At 39.8% G+C, this 17,180-nt stretch overlaps 1 protein-coding gene across 1 annotated transcript in view; it reads left to right on the top strand.

Moving 5' to 3' along the window:
- nav2a (neuron navigator 2a) overlaps positions 1-17,180 on the top strand; it is a 115,600-nt gene that overhangs the window by 95,396 nt on the left and 3,024 nt on the right. Inside the window, exons 22-38 of the mRNA XM_054608542.1 lie at positions 2,944-2,996; positions 5,931-5,954; positions 6,367-6,441; positions 8,658-8,741; positions 8,862-8,985; positions 9,595-9,782; positions 12,493-12,665; positions 12,760-12,913; positions 13,715-13,901; positions 14,147-14,247; positions 14,357-14,452; positions 14,766-14,943; positions 15,105-15,340; positions 15,881-16,032; positions 16,455-16,526; positions 16,634-16,830; positions 16,926-17,044. Coding sequence (XP_054464517.1) covers positions 2,944-2,996; positions 5,931-5,954; positions 6,367-6,441; positions 8,658-8,741; positions 8,862-8,985; positions 9,595-9,782; positions 12,493-12,665; positions 12,760-12,913; positions 13,715-13,901; positions 14,147-14,247; positions 14,357-14,452; positions 14,766-14,943; positions 15,105-15,340; positions 15,881-16,032; positions 16,455-16,526; positions 16,634-16,830; positions 16,926-17,044 — 2,213 coding nt within the window. The remainder of the gene's footprint in view (positions 1-2,943; positions 2,997-5,930; positions 5,955-6,366; positions 6,442-8,657; positions 8,742-8,861; positions 8,986-9,594; positions 9,783-12,492; positions 12,666-12,759; positions 12,914-13,714; positions 13,902-14,146; positions 14,248-14,356; positions 14,453-14,765; positions 14,944-15,104; positions 15,341-15,880; positions 16,033-16,454; positions 16,527-16,633; positions 16,831-16,925; positions 17,045-17,180) is intronic.

The following is a 17,180-nucleotide window of genomic DNA, read 5'->3' as shown; positions in this document are numbered from 1 at the left end:
AGGCATAGTATTATGTGGAAAATGGTTCTCTTAATGGAAAGAATCCACCCTTAAACACTTTAACAATGTAAAATAGCCACAGAATGTAGTAAACTTGCATTTTATTACACCGCAATATAAACAATAAACCACTATGTAATGCAGCCTCAAGTCATTATTTGCCATTTAGGTGCATAGTGACAAAAACTGTGTAATCAATACGAAAACTTTACACTCCTTCTTTCAAGGATGTCAATGTTCTGGGAAATGTAATTGGGAACTAAAGTAAAACAAAAAGTCCCAGATGATCAACATAGACACAGTGTGATGAGATCCAAAGACAGGTTTTGTCCTGCAGAGTGAAGGGGAGGCGAATCATTACAGAGGAGAGAGCAACATGAGAGACGGACAAAGAGTTGGAGAGCAAGTCCAGTGACGCTGGAACTGGTTTTGTAAATGTGCCTCGGGGGAATCAGCTGTGTGCATGTTCTTTGGGAAAACCTGGTAAATCCAGACTCCAATGAAAGCTTAGTTTTCTTTACAAGATTCGGAAAAAACACGTCAGTTGAGCCCATACATGATTCTATGCATCATCACCATTTGATTCTTCTACAGGATAGAAGCCTGCTTTTATCTGAATTTAGGCTATAGTGTATAGGACAGGTGTTTTTAAAGAGGTTATTCATAACCGAAAAAAAAAAAACTTTATCATTGTAGGAACTAACAGAAAGAAACTACAGAAATACAGAGTAATATCACAAACAATCTTTTTTTTTTAAGTGTTCTTGCTGTAAACTGCAGAGACACTTTAAACTACATTATTTTATAAGTATGCAAGATTAAAAAAAAAACAAGATTCAGGATTCTTTGGTTGATTCCATTTGCTGTTTTGTTTTTTAAGCCTCTTATTTGTGCCGTTATGTGGTAATGCTGTCAAACTTTCACGCTGCCATCTTGACCAGAACCCCTTTGGAAATGAGATTCATAATCTCAATGGGATTATCCCGACAAAATAATGGTTAAATAGAATTTTTAAATAATGTATTTGGAAACTGATTTAGGTTGTCTAAGTGAACTGAGCTTTTCCTGGTATTGTAAAGCTTTTATACAAATGCACAGGTAATACACATCTAGCGTGCACATGCACAATAAAACAGACACAAACTTATTATTATTGCCCCCCCCCCCCCACCCCCCAGTAGCATGTCTGACTCTTTTATTCCCACCCCTATGAGTCTGTCTTTCCCTTTCACAAGAGGAGATAATTACAGGGATCAAAGTGAGAGGCGTGAGAGAGACGTGATGACATACAGGAAACCTCCAACATGACTTTCTCTCTCTTTGTTTGTGTGTCGGATCACAACGTGTAGATCTGCCAAGGACATGCGGTTTATGTGTATATGTGTATGTCGCTGAGGTGTAGGGTTACCCGACCGTTGTTGGATTTACAGGACAAAAGTCACATCATCCACCCAACACTTTGTCAGACCTGCTCTGTGTGGGTGCAGCACTGTCACTTCATCCCCTCCACCCTGACCCCCCACTCACCTTAAATATGATCACCTTCTCCTTATCTGTAGAAACCATAAAGGACTGTTATTATAAATATATCTAACAGATAGATCCTCAGAAAGTAGAAAAACAAGATTGATGTTTGTTTACATAAGTAATTACTTCCACTTTTCTGTTCCCATTCTCTTATTTATGAGACAATCATGTGCAATACATCACAATATCTAAGTAACCGTGTATGAAAGTAAACCTGTAAAAAAAAAGATGATTTTTCTCACAAATCAATGTTGTATAAAATGCAGTTTTGCAGAATGTTTTTGCAACTGAGGTTAAAGAAAGTATAGATTTTAAATGCTAATACAAGCAGCAACATGTAAACATGTTCCATCACCAAAAGGTCAAACAGAACAAACTGGCAAAATGCTCAGACTCAGAAATCAGAACAGAGATAAAATGTTTGTAGGAAAGAAAGAACACAACTCTATGTGAGAGCATGTAAAGTCTTATCATCCAGTATAAACTGGATTTAACAGAAAAGTAAGAGTAGAATGTTTCCAGAAAATCAACCCCAACATCAACAAATTACTCTAAAAGTGATCATTACTACAAGCCCAAGCACTAATTAATATTAATTTATAAATGTACTTATTTTTAAGTTTTGTATTATTATTATTTTATTGTATTATTGTAATAATTGTATTTTTTATTATTATTATTATTATTTATTATTATTGGTATTATTTTAATTATTATTTACCTTATTATTTATTTATCTAATTATTTAACTTACTCATCAACATTATTATTATTACCTTTATTTACATAATTATCCATTTATTTATTTATTTACTTATTTCTCTGGACATACCTGCACATTCCTCTGGTCATAAAGAGAACAACCAATAAGTAAAGTTAAAATATCTCACACACAGTGATGGACGAGATTTAAACCAGACATGAGTTAATCTATTAATATTCTCCTTGTCATGTGGCTCCCAGCACACATTGCTGTCTCGACCAAATTAAGATAAAAGCGAGTCCCCAGTAAATTGTTCCCTCTGTTAGATGAATGAATTAATGAATGAATGAATCCGCTGCGATCAGCCCCACCTCTCTATGTGGTTGATGACATCACGCTGCTGATCCTTCCTGATCTGCTCCCAGGCAGGAAACAGTGCTGGCGTTGTGTCCCGGGCCTCTGATGTGTGATTAGTGGCTGAGTCATTAACAGAGTAATGCTCAGGCTGTCATTAGTTGCGCCACAGCCTGACTGTAACGTGCAGGAATTTTACCTTTATGACTGCAGAGCTGCAGACCTTATGTTCAGGAGGAGGCGGGCTGTTTTGTGTTTGTGTGTGGGGGGGGGTCTATTGATGATTATGGTGCTATTGTGTGTACTTATGTACTTTCTAATCCCAACTTTCGCTTGTGTTTTTTTTTTCTTCTCTTCAGTTCATGGATCATCCCTGTCTCTGGTCTCCAGCACTTCTTCCATTTACTCCACGGTGAGTGCAAAAAAAACATCAAGAGTTAATTCAAAGATGTACGTTATGTGAATTCTCTTTGAATTCTGGTGCTCACTATACATTAAAAACTGATACAGTGTAGCTATAAACTTTTCTTTTTAACATTACATTACTTTTTTGTCCACTAGAGAGCAATGACAAGTTTATTTTTTAAAATTTAACACATAATAACATCATAAAGCATGTTTTAAAAATAATATAGACATTTAGACTCTCAAATATCGTACAAGTACAGATAAATGTTCTTAAACAAAATCAGCCTTATGCATTAATCCTGAATAATAGAGAAAACAAAAAGGCGTTCTGTTTAATTATTGCATCAACTCGTTTCAGAAAATCTTTGCAAAGCAGCAACTCTATCAGTACAGAAATGTAATGTAATGAAAGCTCCACAATTCATGTGGAAACAACAACAGCCAGTTTCTGCTCCTGCATATGGGATTATGAAATATTAGGTATTTGAGTTGGCAAATACGCAGTTACACATTTACCCTCTAATCCATCCTGATATCCGACTCAAAAAGAAATCTTGGGACAGCCCTCTTGTTCACACATTAGCCAATCAGAGCCTAGTTTTCACCGCATAGCTCCTCCTCCTCCTCCTCCTCCTCCTCCTCCTCCTCCTCCTCCCTCTGTGGGCTGGTTTTACTCACCTGGGCAGGTGTAGCAAAGAAACTCTCAGACATTGGATCTCTGCTCAGCGCTGGCTGGTCCTTCAGGTCACAGGTTTGAAATCAGAGGGGTGGGAAGAGAGAGGAGGCAAAAATGATGGCGACTTTATCCCTGACGGGCACCGTCACGCCCTGGCAACAAACGGTAGGGATGAGGAGGAGGACTGTAGAGTGGAGGAGTTCTTCAATCTGATATTTTTGAATTAGTTGTAGTTAAATTCAGCTGTCAAACATATAATTACACAGATTGCAAAGAAATCACAGTTATATTTTCTGTTTCTGTATCAGTAAACTAAGGTAGAGCTTACATGTCATGGATTAATGTTCCATTCAATGCTTCATAACTAAAAAAACTTAAATGTTTAGGAAATATCACATCAACACTGCAAAAAAGAAATTTGGCTACTAAAAAATCTTGCTTTTTTTCTGACTTTATGTTTTCCTCAGATTTCTTTTTCTTCTGTTCATTTTTGTGTAAACACTCTGCTTAACTGTCATGATGTTGATAGATAATGGAATTGCTTTTGTTTCCTGTCGTCCTGGTCCAGGATTTCCTATCAGAATGAAATATCTGTGTTTAGTCTGCGTTTCCAAGACAGGCTGCTCTGTTTGTGTATCTAGGATCAACTGGTCATGTGCGTGCGTGATTGACTGCTCTGTCTGGGTGTGTAGACTGTGTGTGGACAGATGCCATTTAGTAAACCATCCACTCGTGCCACAGAACGCATGTGCTCTACGCACTGCAATACCTGCATGAGGCTGTTGAAACCTGTTTTAGTGGGTGGGAGGTGTAACCACAGTTTAAAAAATCATTAATTATTTTTTTTCTGCTTTGTTGCATCTGTCACGACACACAAGTGCTGTGTTCAGAACTCCTACAAGCCTTAAAAAAAAAAAGATTGTGGATTAGAGAATAACACTTTTCAACAGAAAAGCACACAGAGAGCACAAAACTAACTCCACCAAGACTACATAATACTCTAAATGTGTTATTCTAATATCAGAAAATTACAAATAAAATGTTTAATCTGCAATAGAATGCATACAGCAATCACATACATAAACCAGATGTGTTCATTAACACAAAAACAAATCCAGTAGTTGATAGTGAAAATGTTATAAAATAGAATCCTGCTTTCAGATTTCCTGCTCATAAAACAAACAAGCAGACCAAGAACATAACTACTTTTGGGAGTGTTATACAGTTTAAATGAATGCATAGCCTTTAGGGTACTGAATACAAAATTCAGAGCATTTCCATTGACTCTGCATGGCCCTCAACATGGTGACGGCTGAGCTGCCGCTTGCAGCTAACAGTGCTAAGAGCGGTAACAGAGCAAACAACAACAACAACATTACTCCACTATATCTTTACATAGCAAATAGATGTCTACTGCAGTATTAATGCTCTAAATATCATAGATATCAGAACTTATTACTTTCCGTAGTACATTCTTGAAAAATAATAATCAAATCTATACATTTTTAGGTAATAAAAGTCTGTTCTAAATTGTCCTAAAGACAGGTTTTTGATCAAAAAGAGACAATCATTGTGTTGTTTTTTTACACTACTACCACCACTGGATGGTGCCAATATACTGTATATATATTTTGTGAAATGTGCACATTACAGGCTTTAAACTGACATGAAATTATAGCTACAGTTGAACCAGTTTTAAGTCTGTATATCTCAGATGACGGCTCTACATAAAGGAGCTGTGAAAACGGTTCCAGTCAGGTTAAGAGAAAAACATTTCCTGGTGTAGTTTCGGTGCCCGGTGCAGCTTGTTTACATGTAAATGTGGGTGTTGCATGTTTCACTGTTTTGGTGAACAGCAGCAGGGTGTGTTGTGTTCATGTGAGCGTCTTGTTTTGCCTGCTCTCGCCCTGTATATTTTTGTCTTTTCATACTATGGTGCTTTGTGCAGCCTATAGAGACAATGTGATTCTCTCTATCTCACACACACACACACACACACACACACACACACACACACACACACTGATGAGTATGCCTTCAGGATGATATCTCTCCTTTCCAGACATATTACACCAGACAATCTCCCTCACAGATTATACAGCTCGTCTCCATACAGCTAATAAATCAAACAGGAGTCAGGACATGTGCATGGTCTGACCTCCGGCAGCTTCAGCAGCTCCTCTTTGTCATTAAAGTTTGTCAGAATTCAGTCAGTACATCCTCTAATGATTTTCTCTTCCTGTGATGTTTGTTTTTTCACAGAATGAGGAGAAGTCCCAGTCGGAGGTAAGTGTCATCCCGCCCACAGCACTTCAATCATGTAGCTTTCTCTGCTCTTTAATTTTCTATGTGCAGTGGCTGAACTTGTTGGAACATGGGGGCGTTTTCACAGTTGTATCTCGTTACCTGTGTAACTGTATTGTGACGGACCCTGTAACAGGCTGTTGTTCCTCTCCGAACACCTGTGTACACCTGTATGTGCTCTTTTATGCATCCACCGTGTTTCATCTTTTCACCTCAACATATCAGAGCTCCAATCTGGGAGCCTCCCTAATTTGTTTTGTGACATTTATTTTGTTTCCTTCATGCGTCTGGATGCGTATGTTTGTGTGTGTTTGCCATCGCATGCTTTTATGGAGCAGACATTTATTCTTTTGTCTGGATGCTTTTTGATGTTGTGCTCTTTTCCCGTCCTCAGATACGCAAGCTGCGTCGGGAGCTGGACGCCTCCCAGGAAAAGGTTTCCGCCCTGACGACGCAGCTGAGTGCCAATGTAAGTGCCCACGCACATAAACACACACACACAATCACACACACACACTCCAAAACAAACTTCTTGTTTCCTTCCAGTTTTTATTGTGTCACACATTTAATCACTAAATAACAAAACACGTTTTGTGGTTGTTGTGAACAATAGCTGTGCACCTTTTACCCCAAAATCTGGAATTAGTTAATATTAACTTATTATTAGGGTATTTATTACATAACAAATAAATAATATTCAAGTCATTTTTGGACTATGGGCATTACATTACTGTATTTTAAACGTATGAGGCAAGTCAAAGACGTTTTCCTATCAATTTGTGGTATAACACAAATAATATTGTATCTAATATTTGTAAAAATGGAGAACTGAAAAAGAGAAATTGAATGAGTAGATCTTTATTGTCATTTTTCTGAGAACAATGAAAAAGTGTGAAGTGGTTCTTCAGCATTGTGAAACATAAAAGTACAAGTAAATAAGTACCATAAATAAAAATAAATTAAAAAAAGTAAATAAAAGTCTAGGCAAAAATATATACCAAGACAAGCGATAACAGCAAGATAAATATGACCAGTGCAATGTTGGTTAAGTAGCAGCAGCAAATATGCTCCATCTTAGTTTATAATGTTTACATTCCAACATATTCTGATTATTCCCTAATACAGGGTGCAGCTGAGGCTGTTAAGAATGTGATTAATTTTGCTGGCATTTGATCATAAACAAGAATTGATAGCCAAAATACAGAGCGGTAGAAAAATATCACTAAACAATGGTGTATTTTTTCATGAAAAATGTTGATCTGTTAAAAGTGCAACTATAATTGTATGATTACCTGTTGAAAGTGGATATTTTTTTTTAAATATAATTTCAGAAAATATGCCATGTCCTAAAGCAGACTCAATTGTATGTAGTTTTATCAAAAACAAACTTAAAAAGTTGTGAAATCTGGCACCAAAATAATTCAGATTCAAAGGAAAGAACATTTTATGATATTCATCAAATGCTAAAACAGATAGTTCCAACCGAGCACTTTACTCCCAGAAGGTGTAATTTTACATTTGGCAGATCCATCTGAAGATCTCTTAAAGCGTCTCCAGACACGACTCCCTCTTCCACCCGGCCTCCTGTATTGCACAAGTCTCGCCACGCTCCAGTTGTAATCTGTAGCCCGAGTCAGTGCACGCTGGTGGTTTGACTGTGGATTAGAGATATGGAAGGAAGGGAGCGGTGTTAGATTACAGCAGAGAGTCAAGTCTCAGCGCACTGCAGAGGGACAGTCACAGATGTGGACGGAAGATTTACAGCTAGCGACGCCTGGATACAAGAAGGTGTGGTGTGGGTGTTGAAAGAAAAACACAGGTAGTAGAGGTTGGTAGTGGGGGGTCATGAGGTCCGTTCAAATATTTGATTACACGGCGCAGACAGATGATGAATTATCTGAACACGCCTCGGAGCCCCGGGGACGAGAATCTAAGAACGTCCTCTGAAGGAAAAAGTCAGGACTACCAACACACATCAGTCAACACCTTACTCAACTCTCACACACACTTCCTGCAGGCGTCTGCAGATCATTACAAAGCCTAAAGCCTAATACGATCCAGTGAAGGATGAACCTGCTCACCCTCCTTCAGCTGGTGTGTTCAAACCAGCAAAATATGCAGATTTGCACTCAAAAATAAGAGTTTTCAAATCTTTTTAAATGCTTTTTTGTTGTTGTAATGTGTTCATTTACTAATTTAATCCTTTATTTTCTTTGACATGTGATTGAAATCTACTTGTTTTACTTGTTTGTTTCAATCCCACCTGCCCAGTCTGAAGCCTCCCATGTTGTTATCACTTTGTTAGAAAGTCAAGTTAATTTATTACACTTTCTTTACACTTTCTGAGCCAGAAATCTGTGAAATCAAGTTAAATCACCCAAAGTGTAGTGAGAGATGACTTTATGTTTTCACCAGGACTGTTTTACCATGAACGAATGAATCTATCACCAAGGTCTGTTTTTGGTTTGGCTTCAGTGGTGTGTTTGTAGCGTGGGAATCCGACCTACATTATTTGGATTTGATTTTTGGTTTGTAACTTGACTGTTTGTTGTTATGTTTGGGTTTCAGCCCCAAGGTTGAAGCGATTGTGCCGAGAGCTCTCGCAAACATGGACATCTAATGATGTTGGAGCTCTACAGACTTCCTGTTTTACATTTTGAACAACCTGTTTTGTTTCTCCTGCAGGCTCACCTCGTGGCAGCGTTTGAACAGAGTCTGGGCAACATGACCATCAGACTGAAGAGTCTCACCTTGACGGCGGAGCAGAAGGTGAAAACAGCTCCTCTTGTTTTTTTATAACAAACTGTGCTGAACTCTAATCAAAGTGCACATTCAACGTCACTGCAGTCTATTCATTGGTCTGAACCGCTCGTCGTTTTCTCTGTGTAGGACTCTGAGCTGAACGAGTTGAGGAAGACCATCGAGCTGCTGAAGAAGCAGAACGCTTTCGCTCAGGCGGCCATCAACGGAGTGATTAACACACCTGAACTCACGCCTAAAGGGGAAAGGACAGGTACGGACCAACACGACACAAAGAAGGGATATTTGAAGAAGATATTGAATTAGAATTTAGTTCTAACATTTTAGACGTTGTTTATAGTAATGCAAATTTCTACCAAATGTAACTTATCAGAATGTAGATGTACAAAATGTCTGTTTGCACTCTTGTAATAAAGTGAGGGACAGGTCCGTGAGAAGGCCATTATAGGACAGATTGTATGAAAAGGATCCCATAATCTGTCTGAACCACAAAGCAACTAGAATATTTTATTTATAAACGGACATTTCGATGTGTCAAGGATTTTAATTTATCAATAATTTGTTGTAGTTGTGAGTTTCTAACAGAGTGGGACAGCAGTTGTTGAAAAACCCCTAAAACAGTAGGTTAGCACAAAGACAATGACGTTTGAAGTTCATAAAAGGAAGATAATACACTTTAAGAGACTAGCCAACTAATTCAAAACATTCACTTTAAAATGTGGAGCCTGTTTTTCTGTTGTCAAAGGAAACCCTCTATCATGTCAGAAGTGCACTACACTGACCAGCTGATATCTGATATTTAATGAAAGGCATATTTCAGCCTAATGTTTGACAAACACATTCATGTCCTGTCTCCCCTCAGCCGGCAGTAACGGCAGCCCACAGCAGCAGCAGCAGCAGCAGCAGCAGAACCAGCAGCCAGACCTGCGCATCAGGAGGCAGCACTCCTCCGACAGCGTCAGCAGCGTCGCCAGCGCAACCAGCCACTCCAGTGTGGGCTCCAACATGGACACCGACGCAAAGAACAAGAAGAAGAACAAGAAGAACTGGGTAAGATGCTGTAAAGTAAAAAAAAAAAAAAAATACTAAATCTAAAAGACTTCATTATGTAATGATGAGATACTAACAAGCAGCCGAACAGGACTCATGATTTTTTGTTGTTTTTGTCTTTTTGTCTCTTTGTGCATTTTCATGTGTGTGTGTCGGTGTGTCACATGTTTGGGTTTCTCTCCTTTAGGCATCTTTCACTGGGGAGCAGGTGAATACACTTAGGATTTTCATAGATTTTCATAGTTGGAAGTTATGAATTATTTGGTGATTTGCAGGTAAAAAAAAACATGAGACATTTAGGTTAAAACTGGGCTGGATTTAGTTGCAGTAGTTGTCTCTTGAACTGCGAATAACCAAATAGTTTCTAGTTCTAGTGTCATTCGTTCTTCTTTAACAAAACATTTTACCTACTTACAAACTTTTCCCTTTCTGTCGTTGAAAGACTTTTTTGTGCACCGGAGGACAAATCATAGACGATGACGTACGCATCTTTCTGTCCCTCTCTGTCGTCCCGTAGACTGAAAGCGATGTTGTGTTAGTCGCCTGTCGCTGTCAGAATCTGATCCTGATGTTGAATTTTAGGAAAAGCAGCAGTGTGGTTGCTTCTTGGTAGCCGTTTAAAAGATGTGAGCTCGTGTTGAGTTTCCTGCTTTAGGTTACAGTGATAATAAACAAAACTCCTGTGTGTGTGAGTGTGTCGGTGCAGATGTGCTTCCAGCTGTCACAGTTTGTGTAGATGAGACCCTACAGGAGGCTCCTCTTATGCAGGTGCTCATACATTGTATGTGATGTGGAGCGTATAGGGGCAGTGTGTGTGGGAGAGTTTATAATGGATCATGAAAGACCCCGCTTCATGGTGGTTTGTGATGTAGCATTAGCCTTGCAGCTGCAAATCAGATCAGCTTCCTTCCTGTATGGGCCTCTAGTTTAATCTCAGCCCCTCCATGAACACATTAACACACCTCAAACCCATATGAACATGTGCTGTTTTGTCTCTCTGTCTTCCTTTGCTTCGCTTCATGTGGCAGGTCTATGAGGTAAGAGTGGTACGCTGCGTGCCACGAAAGAAAGCAAAGCTGCGTAACTCCTGCACTTTTTCTAGGTTACTAACCTCTGTCCTTTGCCTCCTTGTCCTCTGCTGCCACCGTGGTGCCTGTCCTCTCCTTCCCAACACCGCTTCTCCCTAAAAAACTGCTCTTATGACACCTGAGACGGCTCTTAAAAGGGAAAAATCCACCAGAAAATACTTTAACACTGTCAGAAACTGGACATCAGATGTAGCTCTGGATTTTTTTTTTTGACATGACATAATATTGAGATGTTTTCCGTACTAAAAAGTTGTTTGAAAGAAAGCTACAAAGAACAAAGATTATAGAAGAGGCACAGAGACTTATTTCTCCCCCTCATTAAATGAAAACTGAGGAAGCCCTGAGAAGCAAGTGAGAAACAAATTCAGGTCATCGATTTTCCAAGTCTGATCTAAAGAGTTTTCTCTCCTGTGTTTACGACATTAGAAAAGGTGAAAAAACTGTTTTGTTAAGATCATCTTTTTAAAGTTCAAAATAAAATTAACCCGTGAAACAAGGATAGGAAAAAAGTTTTGGCTGATGAAAGTGTTTGTTGTTGTAATACTAATTTTAGCCACAAGAGGCTGACATGTTTAAAATCTGATTAAAGCATTAATGTTTTCAGTTTTAACTTACATAATTTACTTACATAATATATGCACAGTAGTTTATGTTTAGAGAGCAAGTGAAAAAAGTAAATTATAGCAAAAAACTACCTGTTTTACGGATGAAAAAACTTATAAAGATGATCCTGGCAAAACATTTCTTACCTGATCTTAAGATATGAAAACAGAAAAGAAAACAATTTATATCAGACTTAGAAGATGGATCACTGGAATTTATTTTTCTAACTTGTCAGAATGAGTTGTAGCAACGGCATACAGATGTGTTAATCTGTCTTCAGTTATTATTGAAAAGCTTGAAGTGAATCACTTACTGAAGTAGAAGCAGTGACAAATGTGTAAAGTATACAAGGTGGATTTCTCCTTTAAACACAAACTATGAGGAAACAAACATCGGTTTTATCAAGTTTGAATATGGCTCATCATTTTTGTTTTTTCGACGGATTTTTACCAGAATCTACTCAGATTTTTTAAAAGGAGGAAAGATGAGTAGAGCTAAGAAAAAAGTTTTAGAAAGTCAAGAAAAAAACACTTTTTCGCTAATTATGCAAAATTAGAAAAACAAGAAATGGATTCAACTTCAGATGATTAGCAGCGCACATTCTGTGAAATTCTCTTTTAATACAAGAAAGAAACTAAAATCCAATTTTCATCGATTTTATTTCTTAAAATGTATTTCCGCTGTTTATTATTATAAAAAAAAATAAAAATAATACAATTTCAGATTTAGTTTTGAAAAAGAAAAGCAAAAACATTGATTCATAAGTATCCATTCACTCCTCACACTCAGCGTTTGCATTCAGAGCTGTAGCTCAGGTGATAAGACAGTTTACCCCTAAATATCTTTACTCCCTTTGACTCACTTTGCACTTTTTCACAGCTGTTTTCCTCCACTTTCCCCGGCACTCTCCTCCTCTCCCTCTCAGCTGTGTGTTTGGGTGTCGCATCGCCTGCTCAATTTCTCTCTCTCTCTCTCTCTCTCTCTCTCTCTCTCTCTCTGTCTGTGTTTTCCACCTGCAGCTGCGAAGCTCCTTCAAACAAGCGTTCAGCAAGAAGAAATCTCCAAAGTCGGCCTCTTCTCACTCCGACATCGAGGAGATGACGGACTCGTCGCTGCCGTCCTCCCCCAAACTGCCCCACAACGGCACCTCGGCCAACAGCCACATGCTCAGGAACACACACTCCAACTCACTGTACGTAGGCAGAAAGTCAGAAAACTACCAAAGTCTACTTAAACCACAATATGTCCTGTCACTAAACTGTGTTGTCCTGCTTCTGTGTGTACAGATTGTCTGAGTGTTTGGACAGCGAGGCGGAGACGGTGATGCAGCTTCGCAGTGAGCTCAGGGAGAAGGAGATGAAGCTGACCGATATCCGCCTGGAGGCTCTCAGCTCCGCTCATCAGCTGGACCAGCTCAGGGAGGCCATGAACCGCATGCAGGTCCGCAGGAGCAGACATAATACACACACACATTTATAGCAGACAATTTCACATGATAGGTTATAGCAAACATTAATGGACAGCTTTCTGTGGGTTTAAACAGTCAGTCATGTTGCATTTCTGGTCACAATCCAGTCAGTGGTATTACAGCAAAAGTGCAAAAAGTGCAGCTGCAGTATTTTATTCTGTTTGATTCACTTTTGATTTCCCCTTTAAAGCATAACTATTCCCACTGCTTTGGGTCCAATTGTTTCTATAATGTTGTAAATCTCAAAAGAAGAACTAAAAGAAATAAAAAACATAAATTATCGTTGTTGATTTTGACGATGTTCAAGGTTCGAGTTTATATTTTATTTGCCTGAAAAATCAAAAAATTGAAGTCCTTACACGTCACCTTATCCACATGTAACACGCAATATGAAATATAAAACATTGTAAGTTGAATTTAGATAATTGATGCACAGTGTTTTCCTTTGCAAAGCTTTTTTGTATCCCCAATAAAAAAGCTCTTAGTTCATAGTTTAATTTTGAGAAATGCTTTTTGTAACTGAGTTTTAGGAGTATTATTAATATTAGTTGTTGAACAAATTTTGCAAAAACATTGCATTTGGTCTGATCGGGGTGATTTCATTATTTGCCAACTATTACAGCTTTACCACAACATCTGACATACTCAGAAAGGATACATTTATTTAGATACAAGCACATTAGTTGAAGGTGGATCTTTCCTTTAAGTTCAGAATGAATAAACTATTATCTGTTTTTTGTTTTCAACTTCATCTTGTGTTTGTGTTTCTGCAGGGTGAGATCGAGAAGCTCAAGTCGGAGAACGACCGTCTGAAGGTGGAGAATCATGGCAGCAGGATGGGCTCCCAGGCCTCCATCTCTTCCTCTCCTCCCCGTCACAAACACAGCCAGGCTCAGGGAACCGGGCCGGGTCTCTCCCAGCAGAGCCTCAACCTCACCACCAGCGAGTCCACCAGCCTGGGTAAGACAGAGCCGATGTCCCGGGGTCCTACACAGCTCCTTGTAGACTTTTATTAGATACTGAATGGCTTCAACCAAATGCCAGTTACAGAACATACACTTACTTTCTTTAAGTAAGTCGGTTTTCTGCAGTGACTTGATTTCTTAAAGGGTAAACATGGAAACACTTGAGGATTTAAATAAATAATCCCATTTTTCATAGTAAATGTAGAAGCCTTGTCTGACTTTGCTCTGCCTTCCTGTCAGACATGCTGCTGGACGACACCTGTGGAGACGGAGGGATGAGGAAGGAGGGCCGACACGTGAAGATGGTCGTCAGCCTGGACCCGGACAGCAAGTGGGGAGAGGTGAGACCTGTTTGAAAAAATGCAACTCAAACTGTCTTTGTGTTCATTATGATTGGTAATACACCTGAAGGCTTTTTTGGTGTCTAATACTTGTGTTTTTCCATCTCAGGAGAGCCGGCCTCGTCATTTTCTCATTGGTTGCATCGGCGTGAGTGGTAAAACCAAGTGGGACGTCCTGGACGGAGTCGTCCGGCGCCTTTTCAAGGTAAACATTAACAGGCCTTTTCGCAATACAGAATCAGATAACAAGATTATTAGAAACAAATCAGCTTTGTGTCAGCATGTTTTAAGATAGCTTGAATTTTTAAGTCTTTGAAAGGAATCTAGAAGTATTTTTGGTCCTGAAAATGTCTTGGAAGTCAGGTTTCCTTCTATAATAAAAAGTTGCTTAAAAGCTAAATGTGCTTTTGCTCATCAAAAACATTTTAAGTAAGAATCAGAAAAAGTCTCATAGCCCGTATCCTCTGTAGAAACTTCCCAGAAACATCCTTTAAATGCTGAGACTTTGTGTTTAATAGGAGTACATCACCCATGTGGACCCGGTGAGCCAGCTGGGCCTGAGCTCAGACAGCGTGGAGGGATACAACATCGGAGAAATCCTCCGGCCGAGCATCGCCAAGGCCGCCCACACGCCCGAGCTGCTGCCCTGCGGCTACCTGGTGGGAGACAGCAACACCATCAACATCCGGCTCAAAGGTACGAACGCAAATGATTAATCTGTTTCTACCAGGATGAAAAAGAAAGATGTGATAACCTCATACAGAGAGAAAAACGTGTCTATTTTCTTATTCCTCTTAATAACTAGACCCAACACATACATAGATAAATGACATGAATGTCCTGATGTGTGTGTCCAGGTGTGAGCAGTGAGAACGTGGACTCGCTGGTGTTCGACACTCTGATCCCGAAGCCGATGCTGCAGCGCTACGTCTCCCTGCTGAAGGAGCACCGCCGCGTCATCCTGTCCGGCCCCAGCGGCACGGGGAAGACCTACCTGGCCAATCAGCTGTCTCGACACCTGCTGCTGCTGGAGGGCCGACCTCTGACCCCGCACGCTGTCGTCACCTTCAACGTGGACCACAAGTCCAGCAAGGTAAAAGCAGATATGCAGACAGAGGGAAACGTTGTTATGTTGTTAAAGGGGGTCATAAAAAATGGTGGCAGATTTTTTTTTGAATTGTCAGCCATGGAAACTTTTGTCTTTTTCTGCTATCTCATATTGAAACTTAGCATCAAAATTGAATCTTGTATAAGTTGAATGTAAATCTGAATGTAAACCCTGAATTACAAATACAATTTGCATACTTCAAATAGTAACTATCAAGAACACCTCACCCCACTAAGCTAATGAATGTGTGTCCCATTTAGCAAGTTTTATAAACACATAAAAAAAATGGATTTCAAAAAACAGTTTGGCATTGGTGCCATTTGTTAATATAAATAAGGACAATATAATATAAATTTGAATAGCAAAGACATCAGGATTGACCTTGAGTCCTCCAAACATTCTGGTTTTGTGTATAAAACCCTGGTGCTCCAATAACATCAAAACAATACTAATGATTACATGATTTTTGCTCTCTCTCTCTCTCTGTCCCCCTCTCTCTCTCTCTCTCTCTCTCTCTCTCTGTAGGAGTTGCGTCAGTACCTGTCGGGTTTGGCCGAGCAGTGCAGCAGTGTCTCGGGGGCTGACAGCCCTCTGGTGGTCATTCTGGACAACCTGCACCACGTCAGCTCCCTGGGAGAGATCTTCAACGGAGTCTTCAACTGCAACTTCCAGCACTGGTCAGCTCACACACACACACACACACACACACACACACACACACACACACACACACACACACACACACACACACACACACACACACACACACACACACATCTACTGTATCTGCAGAATCATATAAAACAATTATGTTGAATTTGGATTCACAGCCACTAAATTACTACGGAGTGAGGACTGAAATTTATGCAGATTTGTTAAAAATATGTACATTTCGCTTCACTCGTCAGGTCAGATGTTTTCAACTGAAAGTAGATCCCTGTTAGAACAGCTAACAGGTGTTGTACTACACAACACAATGCGGAGTGAAACCCTCTAAACGGCTCTGCTTTAACGCAACTTGGCCACTGACTCAATAAGTATCGTACATCTTGTTGGACCTGACAGAAAGAATAATAATCATGTGTTTCTCTCATTTCAGCCCGTACATTATCGGCACCATGAGCCAAGCCACCTCGTCTGCCCCCAACCTGCAGCTTCACCACAACTTCAGGTAAACAGCTGCTCATATCCTCCACACACTGGGTTTGACATAAACATTGAGATGGTGCATTTTTTTTGTGTGAACAGTCCTGATATACATATTTGTTTTCCGATAAGGTGGGTGCTGTGTGCCAACCACATGGAGCCGGTGAAAGGCTTCCTGGGCCGCCACCTGAGGAGGAAGCTGATCGAGACGGAGATCGGCAGCCGAACGCGCAACATGGAGCTGGTGAGGATCATCGACTGGATCCCGCGGGTCTGGCACCACCTCAACCGCTTCCTGGAGACACACAGCTCCTCTGATGTCACCATCGGTAAGAGACAGATGCAAGATTTAAGAAAGATCATTTATTATGTGTCAATGTGTAGAAACAATGAGTGTCTTACCTCCCCGTTCTGTGGCATGCAGGACCCCGTCTCTTCTTGTCCTGTCCCATGGACGTGGAGGGATCCAGGGTTTGGTTCACTGACCTCTGGAACTACTCCATCATCCCCTACATGCTGGAGGCCGTACGGGAGGGACTGCAGGTAACGCACACACATAATCTGTTTAATATCCCAAGAAATGGAAAACGATTAACTGATTATGCTCTGACCAAAGAACAAAGGATTTTTATTTCAGTTTTAGGATATTTATGATGCTTCTAGCTGTAAGAATGAAACT

This window comes from Anoplopoma fimbria, chromosome 2, assembly GCF_027596085.1.
Source record: "Anoplopoma fimbria isolate UVic2021 breed Golden Eagle Sablefish chromosome 2, Afim_UVic_2022, whole genome shotgun sequence".
NCBI classification, from domain to species: domain Eukaryota; kingdom Metazoa; phylum Chordata; class Actinopteri; order Perciformes; family Anoplopomatidae; genus Anoplopoma; species Anoplopoma fimbria.
Note: the sequence above shows the minus strand (reverse complement) of the source record. Positions and strands in the feature narration are given on the sequence as shown.